An 18,991-nucleotide genomic window follows, 5' to 3' on the forward strand; every position below is an offset into this window, starting at 1 on the left:
ATTATTATGTTAGTATATAAGGATATATTAGCATATAATATATGCTAATAAGATTATCTCTCATTGAGTTGGATATGAGGTATATATAAGTCAGGATTTTCTTATTGTTTTCTTCTTGAGACGAGCTTGAGAGTTGTTCAAGCCATCAGAGATATTCTTCATAGTGGATTTCAATTCCCGACCCCCGTGGAGACGTAGGCAAGAGTGCCGAACTCCACGTAATTACTGTGTCGTGGTTTGTGTGTGTTTATCTTTCTTTCTCTATTATAGTCCTATCTTTGCATGTGTTTTGGAGACTAACCTTGACAGGTTATTGGGCCATCTACGGGTGTGTTAGTGCTTCCGAAAGGGGTCTTAAGTGAAGCATTAAGTCCCCCCAACAGAACACTATAAGTTGAATAGTATAGGATAGTGCATATGTCATAGATACGTTGATAAGATTGGTGTATTCGAACATATCTCATTACAGTCCAATTATATGTGTTTTACTTTTTACCACAAATGATTAGAATTATTAATTATGATTATATTATTGGACCTTAGATATGAAGTATCATGATCATGATGTGCTTGTGACGTCTAGTCTTTTAGTAGAATATATATTCTCAACTTACCCTTTGGTAGGGACAACTTCGAAGTGCGATTATGTCAAACAAATAAAAATTGTGAGTGATCACAAAAAATGGTTACGTTCTTGCAAAAGTAAATGAGTTAGTATCTTATACAATTATTAGTAAGGTTAGAAGACTTTGGCTAAATTAGTTATACTAATTGTGTGAGACACGAATGGTAATTTGGTAATCTTACTTTACTACGGTCACTCTTTTGGAACACAAAAATAAATGGTTTATAGACATATGGTAATCTTTATAGGAAAAAGTCTGTGATGATATACTCATTATGTTCAATTGAACTATGACATGGGGCCACATGGTTTGTTAGATGTCACCTACATACTTTGGTATCCTCTCATAACGAACCTAAAGAGTCACATTTAAAAGAATTGAGAATAAGTTTTGTTTTTAGTTTGAATGTAGGGATAAAATTGATAATTTTACCTCACGAGATAAAGTGAGATTGTAAATTAACCTGAGATTTTGTCTTAAGTTTAAATTTTAATCGAAGTTTGATAAAATAGAATAATTAATCAAAATTATAAGTGTTTGAATATAAAAATTGCTTTGAGATTGATATGTATATCATGTGATTTTATAATAAAATTGTAATACCCTGAACCTTTGGATAATTACTGGAAAAATATATTTAGGGTATTACTACAGTTGCAGTAAGATTTTTTGTACAGAGTAATTTTGGTGAGAAACCCAAGTGGAAAGAACAAGGACTTAAATGTAAAAGTTTTTAAAAGATTTTGGGTTAAAGAATAAATGAAAAGGATGGACATGAAATGTTTATGGAAACCGAGGACTGAAAGGTAAGATGAAGGGATCTTTTTGAAATGTTGTGTTATAATCCAGGGACCATTGGATAATTTGAAAGGACCTTTTGAGAATACTATTTCATAATTCAGGGACCATTTGTGAGTTTTGCAGGGACTGTTTTATAAGAAAATATCTTTTGAGGGACTAAAAGTGAATTTCGGCTGAAGAGTTAATTGAGAGAAAAATCTAGAGCTTGAGTGTTGTTCATCTTCTTCTCCACCATTTTGCCACAGTAACCCGAGAGTTAAAAGAAAAAAAAAAATATGAAGAAATGGGAGAAATTAGAGGTTTTTGAAAGAGAAAGATTTGGAGATCGTAGGGAGAGTTCACGGAGTAGTTACTTTGCTTTGGTAAGGGTTTCTTTGGTGTAGTTTTTGTTTAATGTTTGTGTATGTTTGGATGTATATATATATTGTGGATTTGATGAATAAAATGATGGATTTGAGTAGAAATAATCATGGTTTGTTGTTGATTGATGATGAATCTTGAAGTTATTTGGAAAAAAATCTTGTATTTGAGTTGAAATTACTTGAAATGGAGGATGAGATTTTCGGTTTCTTGTATGAATTCATCGTAAGGCCAAGATTAGGGTTTGGTTTAGTTAATTAAGTTGATTATTATGATGATTAAGGTGTTAATGATGATGGTTGGATTGGAATTGGTTGGGTTTAGCCAAATTGATTTAGTTGAGTTGAATTGAATTGATTGAGTTGAGTTTGATTTTGGTTTTAACCAAGTCCATTTAATTGAATTGGAATTGGGTTTGGATGAGAATTGAAGTGGTTGGGTTTAATTGAATTGATCCAGTGCCCGGGTTTGATCAAATCAAGTTGAGTGTGGTTGGACTTGAATGGTTTGGTTGAATTAAATTGGTTGAAGTTGATTTGGGTTTGGTTTAGATGTTGGGCTAAAGGTTTGGGCTGAACCAATTGGAAGAGAATTGGGTTCGGTTGAACCAAGCTGGTTCAACAGAATTTGTATAAGAATTAAGTTGGTTCAAGGCTAGTGGGTTTAATTAAACCTGGTTCAGTGAATTTGAGTTTGGTTCAGTGGAATTGAGGTTGGTTCAGGTTGGTTCAGAATGGTCTAGCCCAAATTGAGTTGGCTTAAGTGCAATTGGAGACCAATTTGATTATGCAAGGTCAGGTTTGAACCGATTGGAGTGAGTGGGCCCAATTAGAGAGTCGGTTATTGCTTTCATGTATTTTCTGTTGGGTTCAATTATGTTTTTAGTTGTCATAATTGTTTATTTATTTTATTATGTTATCCTGTTAGGTGTTGATTAGGCTTGGGAGGGAGTTCCAGGTCTAGCAAGAAACTCAAGGAGACCAGGTGAGTTGGTAGTGGCTATTATTTTAAATAATTGATTAATTATTATTATTTTGAAATAATTGTTTAATGGCTAGTATTTTGGAAATAAATGTTTAAGTATTTCATTTTATCATGTTTAACTTCGTATAAGGTCGAAATATACTTATATTTATTTTCCTACGATGTGCCATGATAACCGTATTGATACATCAGTTTTGTATAATTATACGTATTTGTGAATAGTGAACATACATGTATATGTGATTTAATCATTCAATTCTTGTATTTATTTTTGATGGGTATATATGCTTTTGATTTGGAGTGATTTGCGAAACCATGTGAGCATATTAAAGATGTTTTATCGACGATTGTTAGTAGAATTGGTTTTCATTCCCGGTATAGGAATGGTATCGATGGATCCGGGCTTTACTGGTATTATACATTGTTATACTTTTTGCCATTGGGCTTTGTGGAAAAATAATGGTTATTTCAGTGATGTGAATGTTTGTCCTGGATAAGGATCCTGTGATATGATTTATATCGATTGTATTATTGATGTATCTACTTGATGGTTTGGACGGTGACGGCGGGCTAAGGCCCCGACTCATCGCGATGAGTGGGTCCCCACGGGCCGACCTTTAGAGGTGGCGTGGTGGACCCGAGTATTGATTTCTACGAGGGGCCGGTTCGGTGGGAGCGGAGAGCCCACGATCGGATATTCATCGGGTGGCCGGGGTCACCGACCGGTGAACCGATGGGTCAGCGTCAGGACATGAGTTCCTCGACGGCTCGAACCTAGCCGCTGACCCCAGCGAAGGTTTAGAGAGTTTTTCTAGACTCATGTTATCTTTGGGTGAGTGTTGGGTATTGCTTTATTTTGAATTTGAAATTTATGTTATTTTTAAATTGTGATGAGACCAGTCCCTCACAAAATTTGTATTTTCTGAGAAAATCAAATTGATGTTGATCTATGTTGAATTTATGTTTCAAAAGTTCTTTTAAAAATGTATTTTTGCTAGAATTCGGTATTTTTGGAAAAGTTGGAAAAATTATTTGAGAAGTTGGTATTTATATACTTTATATATACTTGATTTAAGTATTTGAAATTATTAAGCCACTACCCGACCAACCGAATGTCTCTGTAAGTGCAGGAGAAGGACCCTAGATTGCCTGCTCGACTATAGTGCTAGTCGGGTTGAGTCCAAGATTGCGAGTGGGTCCCATATCTTTCTTTCTATTTATTGTTGTTGTGATCTTTAGTAGCGGTTGTACCCATAAATTTGAGTTATTAGTATTCATGATATTTATGTATTTGAACCTCGTAGTTGGTGTAAAGTTGTAAATTGTGATTTATAGGTCCGATTTTTGTTTAAGCAGGGTGTCGGGTTCCAGTTAAAAGGGAATTTTAACTGATGGGTGCCACATTTACCTCGGTAGAAGGGGTGGGTGTGACAAAAATAATGTTTATCATGTTTTGTGATGTTTATATAAATATGACTCCTCTCTAACTTTAGAACAAGAATTACCTCTCTTATGAGATTAATTCAGGAAAAGGGGCTTGTTTTAGATTCCAGCGTGAGATTTAAAAGCGTTGAGCTTTCGTTCAAAGATAAGAGATCAAAGATATTTGAGGTACAACTTTTGAACATCAAAAAAAGATTTTTTTTCATATTTGTATTTAATTAAAATAGAGGGTCGAATATTATACGTAACAATTAAAATATTATCTATTGTATATAATTTCATTCTAATACTTCGATACAACTGTTTTGGTCTCATATGTAACAATTTAAACATAAGACTTACTCAACTTTAATAAAATGTGAAAATATTTTGGCGAAACCCCTTGAATCATTGAGTTTAATTGTGCTCAAAAAAGGCTAAAAAAACAATATATATATATATATATATGGGACCGATCATCTACGAACGTTTGTAGATAATTTATCTACGATCTGGTTGGGTTGTGGATTACACATTATGTAGGGATATAAGGACTTATGTGCATAAGTTGTGTATACTTACACAATTAATGTTTATAATTGTGTATATCTTATTATATTTAAGTTTTGAATGGACCCAATTATTGTGATCTAATTCAAATTTGAATAGGGTTCTAATTATCTAATTTTAAATGTATTGATTTACACATTAATAATATGTTGTGTAGAATTCCTAGGGGCAAAATCGTTAAGTCTATGATGGGTAGACTTGTAATTAACCCCCCCATAAATATTTTTTATAAATAAGGTGTGGTCGTGATTTGAGATTAAAAATTAGGGTTTCCTATATTAGGTTCTCATTTCCTCTCTCTCTCTCTGCATATGATCAATTAAAAGAACCACAAGGCCCAATCATCATCATTAATGAATTTAAGAGCAGGTACGCTTCGGTTACTTTCTTTATTCCTAAGCAATCTCCAAACAAGAAGATATATGGTTTTTAGGCCCCGTTTGGATGACCGTAATCATTCCTTTACAGGGGGGGATGATTACTGACCTTGATGGATACCCACGTTTGGGTAACCATAAGGGTTGAATGATTACCCCCTGTAAGGTAATTAAATTCCTCCCACCAGGGTAATAGCCATTACCCCCAATATTGGGGGTAATGGCCATTCCCCCCTCATGAAAAGACCATACTGCCCTTATGACATAATATTTTCATATTGTAATAATAATAATTACAATATTGCATAAAATAAATATTATTTTAATTTAAATAATTAATTACAACCAATTAAATTGGAAATATTTAAAATTTATTTACAATTAAATGAAATGAGTAATGATTTTTTTAAATATGACATAAATAAATATATTTATTAAATCAAATATCTAAATTTTATTTAAATAATTAGTGTTAATAAATAAATATAACAATAACATTTAACATGTCTTATAAATGATAAATAAATATATTTTCTTGTGTTAAGGGCATAAAAGTAATTTCATTAGTTTTATCTCTTTTACTTTTCTCATTCCCAATAAACTACCCTCTTTATTACCTTCATCCAAACAAAGTAATCACTACTATTTCCATCCCTCCCTTTCCATTCCTTTTGTCCTTTCCCCTCTCTTTTCCATTCCCCTCTATCTTATTCCGTCATCCAAACGGGGCCTTACAGTATTTATACCCATTAGATCCATCAAAATCAACTATCTACCAACAATGTAAAAAAAAGATAAAAAGTAGTAATAACATTAATATATTGCATCATATATATATATATATATAAGGCCGCGTCATCTACAGAGGTTTGTATATATATATATGTGCACATGGGTGGAGGGAGAGGGGGGCCGCCCCCTGTGGCCGTCGATCCCCCTCCCCTTTTCATGCTCTCTCTTTTTTTTTTTTTAAATTTTAATTTTTAAAAATATCTCTATCTTTTTTAGGTTTTTTTATAAATTAGATATCTCTCTTTTTATATTTTTATCTCTCGGTTTTTATTTTTTTCCTTCTCTTTTTGGTTTTATTTTTAATTTTTAAAATATCTCTATCTCTTTAAGATTTTTTATTTTTATTTAAAAATTAATTTTCTAACAAATTAATACTGATAATCTAAAACATAATATTTTTTTAAATATTTACAAAAATTATTATTTGTTCAAATATATTTAAAAAAATCTATGTTTTAGTTTTTCATTTTTACAAATTTAAGTTATATAATATATAAAACTATATTTTTAGTAGAATTTTTGTAAAAAATTATTATTTATAAACTAAATTATAAATTAATATATGAACAAAATTAAAAAAAAAATAAAAAATTTTATTAGTTGAATGTTTTTTTTTTAATTCACCCCCCTATCCTTGCCTCCGCCGCTGTATATGCATATGGAAAATGAGATGTGGTGAGGTCTTTTCGCTTGACTTGAGAGGGTTCCATGAAGATGGTAGCATTAAAAATAATTAACGTTTAAAAAATATATTTTTCCTATTATTTACTTTAGAAATTATTGTTCACAACATTGTCATATGTATTTATTGGATCATTATTTATTAATACTCCAATATGATCACGTAGGACAGGATAATATTAAAGAAAAAGAATGATTAATTCCTGCCACTTTAAATTATTTCAAATTTAATGCAAGTTTATGTACTTTAAAAAAGAATATATATATATATATATGTGTGTGTGTGTGTGTGTGTGTGTGTGTGGAGTTTTTTGCAATTGCTAATGACTCAGGGGCTAGTTAAGCATAAACTAATTAATTTTTTTTAGTTAAAATAGGGAGTTAATTTTCAAATATATCCCTGTAAATTTTCATATCTGTGAAGACTATGAGAGAAATAATTCTCAAGAATTCAGGGGGTTTTCTGATTTTGTGAAAACCTTGAAATTTATATCCGTTTGAATTAGGGTTTCTCTGATTCGCATTTTGAACCGCAAAGCAACTCTAGGGTTTCAGATCGGCTTTCTAGGGTTTGTTCGATTCTTGTCGAGCTTGTGGTCGATCGCCACGATGTCGCTCAGGCCGAGCGAGAGGGCGGAGGTTCGTAGGAACAAGTACAAGGTGGCGGTGGATGCCGAGGAAGGGCGGAGGCGGCGGGAGGACAACATGGTCGAGATCCGGAAGAGCCGCCGGGAGGAGAGTCTTCAGAAGAAGCGTCGTGAGGGTATGCAGGCCCAGCAGTTCACTGCTTCCATCCATGCCTCGGCCATCGAGAAGAAGGTTGGCTTCTGGTTGACCTAGGGTTTGAGTCTTTGGGGCATCGATCATGGCAAGGGTTTTTGTTGTGAACTCATGGTTTGCGTGTTTTGGGATCGCAGTTGGAGAGCTTGCCGGCGATGGTGGCTGGGGTTTACTCCGATGATAGCACTATGCAGCTTGAGGCGACCACTCAGTTCCGGAAATTACTTTCAATTGGTTGGATTTCTTTGAAAAAATTCTGCTTTTGTTTTTAATATCATTATGATCTTTTGATCTTTGATCTGTTTCATTGCTGTTATAAACCATCTCTGGTGTTATTTGCATTAGAACGAAGCCCTCCAATCGAAGAGGTTATTCAATCTGGTGTAGTGCCGAAGTTTGTTGAGTTTCTTATGCGGGAGGACTATCCCCAGCTTCAGGTCTGGATATTGTTGTCTTCGGTTGGTGTTGTATTCTTGTACCTTCTGTTGATGATTTGGGTGTAACTTTGCAGTTTGAAGCAGCTTGGGCATTGACCAACATTGCCTCTGGTACATCTGATAACACTAAAGTGGTGATAGACCATGGGGCTGTTCCGATATTTGTGAAGCTTCTTGGTTCCCCCAGTGATGATGTGCGGGAGCAGGTATATCGATTTTTTTTTATTATTTTGATTAAACTTAACGCGGTTACTAGTCTTTCTGAACTTTTGTCAGTGTAAACTGAAATGTTATTACATGGTAGTTATTGTGCCATTCAGAATGATGCCTAGGAGATTGCAATTGAGTTGGTCAAAATATTGATTCCTTCTCTTATTTGATTATACTTTTCCGGGTGCAAACATGAACATTGACATTGAGTTGGTCAAAATATTGATTTTTTTTTCTTATTTGATTATTATTTTCCAGGTGCATAGATGAACTATATAGCAACTGTTGGTTGTTATTTGTTGTCAAATTCTGTTCTTCTCCATGATTTCTTACCTAGTTTTTGCCTTCATTTTCTTAAATGTAGGCTGTGTGGGCTCTCGGCAATGTTGCCGGTGATTCACCAAGGTGCCGGGATCTTGTCCTAAACCATGGTGCTTTGATGCCATTGCTGGCTCAGCTGAATGAGCATGCTAAGCTATCTATGTTGCGGAATGCCACCTGGACTTTGTCAAACTTTTGCAGGGGAAAACCACAACCAAACTTTGAACTGGTTTGCCTTCTGGCTTAATCTCTTTTATTGAACCTTGTTGCCTCAGTGTGTGATTGGTTTATTTGCTTCACACTTGTGTATTTTTTGCGTATTTTTTTCCCTGTAATCAGACAAAACCTGCACTTCCTGCACTTGAGCGCCTCATCCATTCAAATGATGAGGAGGTTCTTACTGATGCATGCTGGGCTCTTTCGTATCTCTCTGATGGTACAAATGACAAAATTCAAGCTGTCATTGAAGCTGGTGTCTGCCCAAGACTTGTTGAGCTTCTTCTGTATGTTTTAGGCACCTTAATCAGTTTTGCTCGTGTGCTACTTCTTTGATTCTTCTTTTCTCCATTGTGTCCAAATGTTCTAATTCCCCTGCTATTCTCTTGTTGTGTGGGTTCTTTAGCCATCCATCACCATCAGTTCTGATTCCTGCTCTCCGTACTGTTGGAAATATTGTCACTGGGGATGATGTACAAACTCAGGTATATTCTCTTTTAAGTGCCTTTTGTGTTCTACATACATTTTTGGCATTTTTAGCCATTATCTTCACCTTATGATCTGGACATGACTGATACATCAAGTGTTGATTAGATCTTGGATAGCTCTTTTGTTACATGAATTGTTTGCTTCTGTGAACAATTGTGTTAATGTGACATCTGATCTATGAATAAATCAAACATGATGAATGAGCATTATATGTTAAATGATTAATGTTACAATCATTGTGTTTTCTTCAGATTCTGCAAGATACCTACATAATGTGTCTGGTTGGTCACAGATACTAAAATTCTTCTGATCATTCAGAATTGAATATGCTGCATAACGCCTCCTGTTTCCATTATCCTTGAAAGATGATGGAGATGGGCATCCCGACTACTGTTCTTAATTGGGAGTAACAAATAATGGAGCTAAACTTAAATATGCCTAGAGAAATCTCATCTTGTCCTGCAATTAAATTATTGTTTTAATTAAGCCATATGGAAGACGTTACTATGATGGCAACATATTGATTGAGGGTTCTTTCAACTTGGTTGGAGACAACTTAAATGGCTTTATTCTATATACAACTGATCTCAATGATGAATTGACAATTACAAATAAATCTATTGGAATAGAAGAAATTTTGTAAAAAAGGTTCCTCAATGGTCATATAAATTGATTAATGGTTGGGGAAGGAGTGGACTCTAGGGGTAGTACTCATTGAGTAATCAATTAAGTAATCAAATTGTATTGATTATTAATTCTTAAATTGATCGTTAGAAAGTGTTGCTTGCCTTTGCATTGTTTTACTCTAAGAATTAGGTAAGGGCAAAGCGAACTCTATAAATTAGAAAGTGGTTGTGCATTGTTCATCACTCTTTGTTGTGAGATCTGATATTTCTATAGATGATGTATATAGTGCGTAATGAGTAATTGCATTGCCTTTATTGCAGTAGTTCATTTGAGAAACACATTAACTATGTATATTGGTCCAGCTCTCATAATGAGTTAGCCTCTTAGCCATATAAGGTTTGTTTGGATGTAAATGCACGGTCTCCGTAGATAGTGAAAAATGATTCTTGTAGAAATTTTTGATGGACTTTAATCCTATGGAATGAGTGTTTTAGTTCAACGCAAGAAAAGAATTTTCTACATGGATATTTATAATATTTTTAAGAACCATAATAAAAATATATTTAAAATGATTTTCTTAAAATATATTTTTCAATCATTTTTGAAATTTTTATTTAAAATTTAAAAATTTTCTGAGAATATATTTTTTAAAAAAAGTAGTAGTACTAGTACTAGTTGTCGTGGTGGTGATAGGAGATCCTATGGAATTTTAGTGTTACCAAACAACCTTTAAATTTATCCTTATGTGGCAAGGATAAAAATCTGCTGATTCTTTATTGACTCATTGTGGGCCTAAGTTAAATTTGTCATTGTTACAGCCTCTATGCCTTCTTATGCTATTGGATCCAGTCAGGTCATGGATCCTTTGACCAAAAATTGATCTCCTGGTTGCCCAATTGCAGAACATAATGTATGGGTGAGCGCAACTCAGTTTGGAAATGATTTGATGCGAACTAGCTGGCGCAACATGTTGCATTTCATTTCTCCATGTATTTCAGTTTTCAGTTTGTTGAAATTTTATTGAATAAAAACTTCCCATATCCTCTACTATAGAAGCCTCCCTTTCATGATAATCTCCTAGCAAATTTCCACTCAGTGAAAAGCCAAAAGGTCCTGTGATATACTGCTGATATGGTATCTGCAAAAGTCTTATTTCTCAATTCTCATGTCTGATCAACTAGTGTCCTTGACCTAATGTTAGGGCCCTAATGTTCTATTTTGCTTTATTGGCGTTGAAGTCAATCCGCTTCATTCTTTTTATTGCAGTAGCAATTTACATCTTTAAAAGAGGCAATGCAACTCTGTTTGTGTCGCTCATATTTAATTATGATGTACTTCAGCAACATAGATTTTCAGTAGGCTAGCTTGGTTCTAAGCTCCGCTTTCCATTTACTTTTTGCAAACAAGCATTGGTGGACAATGTTAACATCACTTTGTATGGGCTGGTTCCAACCCTCACTTAATCTTTACCTGATTTTCAGTGATAATGGCTGTAGGTAAAATGATATGTTGCTAAACGTCTTATTTAAGAGTATTTTATCTATAAGGATGTGGGTTTCTGTCAACTATCCCTTTTTAGGAAACTGGTAATCATACTTTGGATATTTTAGCTCCCATTTTTGACAACATATCTATATGACTCTTTTGCTTCACTAGTTGAGCATTTCAAGGTCTGTGACTGTAATAACATTCACTGTTTGGAAGATATTTTTGTATTTTTGCCTGATAGGAGATCTTCTAAACTTGGTCCTTTTTCATTTTTCTATTACAAGCAATTAATTTGTATGGCTCTATTTTGTATTTGCCATTTGTTCATGCATGCTTTTGTTCTATTATTATTATTATTATTATTATTATTATTATTATTATTATTATTTTCTAACATCATCTATTTCATTTAGCTGATTACTCTTTTTGTTTTGTAGTATATCATCAATCATCAAGCACTCCCATGTCTCCTGAACCTTCTGACCCATAACCATAAGAAGAGCATTAAGAAGGAAGCTTGCTGGACTGTTTCTAACATCACTGCTGGTAATAAGGAGCAGATACAGGTATGTGAGCACACAAACATGTTTTCCTCAAATTTTTCATTTAAACTGAAGAGGTACAATGAAAAACATGCCTGCCAAACTGAAGTTCACTTAACTGACATTAATTTTTGTGAATCATTTCTCTTCTTTTCTATTTAATACAATTTCATCTGCAAATTGACAATGTACATGTTCTTTTCTTAATTCTAGGCTGTCATTTCTGCTGAGATCATTGGTCCCCTTTGTGCATTTGCTTTCAAACTGCGGAGTTTGACATTAAAAAGAGCAGCATGCCATTTCTACTGCTACTCTGGTGGTACCCATGAACAAAATCAAGTATGTTGTCACAGACCTCACAGCCATAATCAGTTGAAACATGTTTCTTTTATTTGTGAAAATATAATCTTCTTTGTAATGCTTATATCTTGAGTGATGAATTATCCAGGTATCTAGTGAGCCAGGGCTGTATAAAACCCTTATGTGACCTCCTGGTTTGCCCGGACCCTAGAATTGTCACTGTTTGCTTAGAAGGTCTTGAGAACACTTGAAGGTTGGGGAAGCTGAGAAGAACCTGGGTGCCTCTGGGGACGAAATATTTATGCTCAGATGATTGACGATGCTGAGGGTCTTGAGAAGATTGAGAACCTTCAGAGTCATGATAACACTGAAATTTATGAGAAGGCTGTCAAGATCCTCGAAACCTATTGGTTGGAGGATGAAGATGAGATGCCTACTGGTGATGCGTCCCAACCTGGATTTTTACTCGGTGAGCAGCCGGCAGCACCTCCTGGCGGATTCAACTTCGGCTGAAGGTATGGATAACACTGATTCTTCTCCATTTATTTTCCATCTCTATCATATTGTGCTTCTATGAAAAAGACCTCAAGAACTGATTATTCATATTCTGGATGGTGGCATCATTACAATGTTGTTTAGAGAGTTGCAAGGAGCAGTGGTGCCGAGGAAGCGTCAGGTCAGTTGAGGAGTCCTGTCATGTCTATTTGGGTCCAGTCCAGTCAGTCCAGTAAACATACAACATTGCAATTGAGGCGGCAACGGTGTTAAACAAGATCATCTTGATGCAGTCTTGTTTCAACTGGAGGTTGATTTGGTCTCGCAGGCTTTCTTTGAATGCTGTAGGCGGACAGAAAACATCGTATTTTCGTATTTCGTACTCACACGGAAACGAATCTTCACCTTTTTAATCTTCATGGTTGAAAGCGGTATTGTGTTATATTATATCTCTTGTGTCATGTATAGTGCGAAGAGAAAGCAGATTGTTAAGTGAAATAGTCTGTTAAGTGTTTTGAATTTAGATATGCCTGCTTTGCAAGCAACACTCATTCGGTCCAGTGGTTTGTTTTTGAGGGACTACCAAATGTATTACCTATTTAAATCATTGTCATTTCATGCACTGTTTGTTACTGTGATTTATTCTCTCATATATTTCTTTCCTGGTGAGATATTGGTATCCTTTGATGTGTGTGTGTTTTTTTAACAAGATTTTTATTATTAGTATTATTATTATTTTATAAAGTGAACAACACATGTTATGGAGCTTATATTGTCGGGTTCTAGAATGAAGAGTATTTTTTGGTTTTGGCCTGTACGTGTCAATTTCTTTTGACAACACAATTCAGGTTGTGATACGTTAGAATTAGAGAATATTCTGGTTCTAGAATAGGAAATATGTGCACATACAGGCCATAAAATTTAGTGTTAATAGATTAAAATATGTTTGGTTATAAAATTTGTAGAGTAAATTTTTCAATAAGCATTAAATTATGGTTTTTGTTTTTAATTTTGATGTCTAAATTTTAATTTGATTTAAAATGATTATTTAGTTATTGAAAATTTCTTATCATCATCATATATAAGATTAGATATGTTGTTTATCTGATTGAAATTGAGTAGTCATTTTAATTGAAATTAAAGTTTAAACCTTATAATAATAAATAAAAAAAATTATAATTTGATATTTTATCAAAAAAAAAAAACTCAGAATTTACCAATAGGCTCAGAGAATTAGTTTTGGCCAAAGTTCTTTTGAGGGGAAAGTGCTTTTTTAATCATTGCTGTTGCCTAGTTTTTAAAAAGAGCAGTGTGTGTTTTTCAAAAAGAATAAATCTTTGGTTCTTTTGAAAGCAATCAGAATCCATCAAATTGTCATTACTTTATATAGCATAATCTTTACAGGGTCATTCATATACATGCAAACAGTACAACCAATAAGACACTGCCACGTAATCTTTTTAAGCATAAAGTGTTTCATCCCATCAAACCAAACATAACCATGTTCGCCCATACCCCCTCTTTAACTAACACCCCACCTTACCATATTCTCCGGATCTCTCCTCCTTTCTCTCTCTACAGATAAATAAACAAATAAATAAATTCAATAGAATAAAATAAAATAAACAACTCTATCACATCATCTTTATCTTAAAAACATAAAAATAAAAATAAAACGTTCCAATAAAAAGTAGCCATTCATGACCGCAGAATAAGGAATCCAATGCCACCACCTTTATTTATTATTATTACATTTTTAATCATCTTTCTAACACTTCATTAATGCAACACTAATTACCATTATTACTTATCCCTCCTCTTAATTACCCCAACTAATTATTACTACACAAAATGAACCCATAATATATATTATTAATACATTAACCGGATCCGGATCCCAGATCCGAAAAACCCGAAACCCGATAACCCTGATCACGAGACGCACCAGGCCAAGAGCCCGACGAGAAGAAGAGGGCGATAAGGGAAACGGGAATCGCACGGTGAGCAAGCGAAAGGGAAACGTACTTCGACGGCGGCGGCGGGGGGTTGTAGAAGTAGTACGGGAAGTACGGTAGTATAGGGTTCGGCGGCGGCGGCGCCTTATAGTACCCTCCACCACCACCACCACCGCCGCCGCCATAGGGTGGTGGCGGTGAAGCGTAAGAGATGGTCCCCGAGCCGGATGATGATGGAGGCGGTGGCGATGAGTAGTAGTAACCGGAGCTCGGTGGCGAAGGCGGCGGCGGGCATTCAGAGCTTGAGCTCGGCGGCGGCGGTGGCGGCGGCGGCAGAGGCTGGCAAGGGTTTTGCAAGAAGAGCACATTGTGCAATCGGTCTTGATCGTAGCCGTTGGATCACAAATGGACGGTCGAGATGCGGTGAAGAGGAGAAGGAGAAGGGGAAACGTGGGAAACGTCATCTTTTGGAGTTCGAGAACGAGAGAGAGAGAGAGATAGTTAGAAAGAGACGTGGTTTTAAACTTTTAATTGAGAGAAGAGAGTGAATGGACGGTCAAGATGAGGACACGTGGATGAATCGGGAATGTCGGTGGTGGGAAGGGGATTTCACACGTGCTGAAGAGGTTGCCAAGCTGGATTATAGTTGGCTGGCACGTGTGACATGAATAATTTCATCTTTTGACTCTGAGACATTGTTTAATGAAATGCATGTGAAATGCTTGACTTAAGTTAACACATAGTGTACCTTCAATTTTTAGAATATATACATATTACATAACGGTATTGGCCCAATATTGAGAAACGTGGATGTTATCAACAGTTATTTGGTCTACTGATATTAAATTGTTTATATAAGATTATCATTTTAGAGGGATTTTGAAATAAAAATCTTACGAAACGATGTACGTTATCGAAAGTAGAATACGCTTATATTTCAGTAGCTGCTTATTTATTTAAACTTTAAATAAAAATAAAAAATAAAAACAACAACAAAAAACTGATGTAAAGTAAATGATTTTGAATTAAATGTTTATATATATATATATTGGCTTAATATGAAAAATTGAGAAATCAAAAACTAATATATATATATATATACATAATTTCTTATTTTTGGTCTACTAGTTTTTAAAATATTATAAGTTCTAAAACTAATCCGAAGATTTAGCCATATGATGGGATGCATATGTTTTAAAACTTAAAAGATAATGTGGATAAAAACTTAAACTCAAAAATTATTTTATTTTAAATAATTTAAATAATATTTTAAATTATAATAGTAAATGTTGTTTAGTTTTTAAAATATTTAAAATTTTGACATTAATTGAATTTGTTGGATAATTAAATACACAAGTTGGTGTTTCTTAAGAGGAGACAGATATGCTGTCTTAATTAGTAATACAATAAATTTTTATTTGGGGAGAGCGATTTAATGAACCCCAAAAAGTTTGGTGTGACAATGTTTATTATGGTCCAGTGAAAGATACATGATTTGAAATTAGAATAGTTTGAAATTTAATAAGTGAAGACAAGGACAGCACATATATGAAGGTTATCATATATATATATATATATATATATATATTATATTAACAATTACAACAAGCATAGTTAATGAAAGAGACATGCTTAGGAATTAATCATCTAATTCGCAAGTCCCCAAGATACAAGAACTTTCACTTATATTGAACTCTTGATGAATGACGAGAGGTCTAGTGAAGATAAAAAAAAATTAACAGAGAAAAATAAGATTTTTTTTTCATCCTTTTCAAATAATTGAAAAATAAAAAATGACTATATATTCAAAATAATTATGTATTTATAAAATATTTCAATAATTTTATTGTAATTTTTGAATAGATATAAAAAAGCTTATGGTCCAGAGGTATAAATCTCCGTAGTTGCAACCTAATTTTTGTACCCATGTAACCCATCTAGTGGGTAGGCATGAGTTGGAGGATCAATTCAAGATGATACACACACCCGACAAGTGCTTACCCATTTGGTTAAAAAAAAAATAAAAAAAAACCATGGATAGATAATCATAAAGTTCATTTAAATTCCAAAATTTCTCAGAGATCTAATAAATTATTGACAAAACAACAAAGAAATTATTGATAAATCCAAATTAATTCCATATTTACATCATACGAGTCTCATCACATTTTCTTCTATTTTTATTTTTGCTCAAACACAACCAAACATACCATGTCATGCCTTTTAAATTAAACCAACACGCTTTCAAATGCATACATATATGCTTGTAATGATAGAAAAATAGAAAAACTTTTTTATGACTTTTTAAAACTATATGGCATGTTGGTGCATGTTTGGAATCACAGGCTGGACAGATAAGCATGGAATGGGGATGGGATGACCAACAACACATTACTTTTTGATTTATTCCATTCATTTCAGTGGGGGACCCTTTTAATATATATATATATATATATATTGAGATGATGCAAAATAACATTATTATTATTATTATTATTATTATTATTATTATTATTATTATTATTATTATGTGGACAAATAATGGAATATATGATTTTCTTTGGTTTTTATTACAAATTCATTGGGCTACAACAACACTAAACAACACCTAGAGAAAGAGAAAAACATTGGTAAATAATATGTTTGATTATGGAAAATTTTCAATATGAATGGGAATCAAAATGGCCGGAATGGATGGATACCACCTATTATTAATGGTGCACACTAATAAAACATAAAACAGATAATGTTATTATTTATCTCTATATACAAGCAAAAGGGATCTTAATTAGATATGTGTTAATCTCTCTAATAAATGAGTAAATTGAAACCCAACAACGCATAAATTTGTTAATTATTTATTCGCTTTTGGTCTCAAGTGAAATGCACATCCGAAGTATCACTCCTAATAAATGGTATTATTTCATATAAAATAAATTAAGTAGTTAAAGAACCAACATAGTTACCCCTCACAATAGTCGGAACGATTATGGCGCTTTAACCTTATATGGAAAGTCGAGTAGCTCAACTCTCTTCCAATACATCGTTGAAAGCTAAATAAAAGTGCATCATGTGAGATGCTTTTATCCAGATACATGTTAATGTTAATAATACTACACGCACTTAAATTTGGACTAAAATGCAAAATCTGTATTATAATATATATGTAGTTAAATGAAATTTTGGTATTTCTACTCAACAAAACCACAAGTTGTCACACCAAAATTTTAAAATCCTAAACTTAACTAAACCTGCACCAAACTGTTATCTATCTAATATTGATCAATCCAAACCAGAATCAGACATTAAGAAAAAGAGATGCTGTTGATAAGTCCAAATCCAATGTAAATTTATAAATCATTTTTAATCTTTATCGATCCAATCCAATCCATTTACCAAGTCTACAACATATATATATATATATATAAAATATATGTGTTGATTTATGAAAATTCAAGTAGTTTTATAAAAATATTATGCATAATGATCCATGCAAACATGCAAATAAGTCCTTGTCTTGATGCCACATACAACATATATATAAAGATAAAATTAATAAAAACATATCATGTGTCGACATACTAGTCAATAATTAATTACTGAGCATAAATGCATGTTGGATTATTATATTGATTGGACATCTGCTCCACTCAAACCAAACCCAAATCCCCCATTGAAAACCCGCCATTTGTAATTCCATTATCCACCTCAAAGTGCTACAAACACTACCATAGTAATATTTTTATATTATATTATCATATTTATATTATATTATACAGTAATGCAGTTCAGGGATTTGACCCAGCACCATTCAGTAGGTCATTTAGTGGTTGTCTTACCCTCGTACTTATGAAAACACAAATTTAAATTAATATTTATGTAAATTTGTATCATACTATGAGTGTATACTTATTTACAACAAATTATAAAATAGAGATAAATTCTCATCAAACTAAAACTCTAAAATATTAGAGATGGACAACATCGAATCTTCTAAACAATCCTTTCAACGGCCAAGATTAAACCATCATGCGAATCACGTGCCACGTAAGCATTGTCAAACAAATGCAACAACCGCTCACATGTGATCCGCCCGATTTTCGTGGAACTTAAATATAAATAATTAAACATAGCATGCATATTATCCCAAAAATATTTATTTTGGCAAATACGTCCACTTTAAACTAATATTTAGCAGTGTCCTAAAAATTGAGGGACGTAATCTAAAAACCCGAATTCTGAAAACGATCTCCCGAGTATCAACGGTTAAGATTAAGCGGTGATTTGACCACAAACACGTGTAGTTATAATAATGGCCCATCAACCGCGCGCGAAAGCAGTGACCATATCTCAGTTCTTAAACACACCACTCGCTCGATGGTTCTCCCTCATCTCGAAACCCTAAAAAGTTGGAAAAATCGAGAAAAGTTCGAGAATGGAGAGATCTCAATCGGAGGATTGATGCCATCGTATTGAAGGAGAAAAGCGTGCGGGAGGTTGATCTCGCCGGAGGGGAAG

The 18,991-nt window shown here is 33.6% G+C and overlaps 1 protein-coding gene and 1 pseudogene across 1 annotated transcript; one reads left to right on the plus strand and one right to left on the minus strand.

Moving 5' to 3' along the window:
* The first annotated feature begins 7,114 nt into the window (after positions 1-7,114).
* On the plus strand, positions 7,115-12,753 carry LOC120265757 (annotated as a pseudogene).
* Positions 12,754-14,398: 1,645 nt separating this feature from the next.
* LOC120264725 (extensin-2-like) lies at positions 14,399-17,517 on the minus strand. Its single transcript, XM_039272545.1, has 2 exons — positions 17,476-17,517; positions 14,399-14,812 (listed from the first exon to the last, which is right to left on the minus strand). The coding sequence occupies exons 1-2, from the start codon at positions 17,515-17,517 to the stop codon at positions 14,399-14,401; spliced, it is 456 nt and encodes a 151-aa protein (XP_039128479.1).
* Between the last annotated feature and the right edge of the window lie 1,474 nt (positions 17,518-18,991).

Source organism: Dioscorea cayenensis, chromosome 7, assembly GCF_009730915.1.
Source record: "Dioscorea cayenensis subsp. rotundata cultivar TDr96_F1 chromosome 7, TDr96_F1_v2_PseudoChromosome.rev07_lg8_w22 25.fasta, whole genome shotgun sequence".
NCBI classification, from domain to species: Eukaryota; Viridiplantae; Streptophyta; class Magnoliopsida; order Dioscoreales; family Dioscoreaceae; genus Dioscorea; species Dioscorea cayenensis.

Coding starts and splice junctions, on each gene's coding strand:
- LOC120264725 (XM_039272545.1), bottom strand. CDS start 17,517: ATGTATTGGAAGAGAGTTGAGCTACTCGACTTTCCATATAAG. Junction 14,813..17,475: donor TACTCGACTTTCCATATAAG/GTTAAAGCGCCA, acceptor AACCCTTGCCAG/CCTCTGCCGCCGCCGCCACC.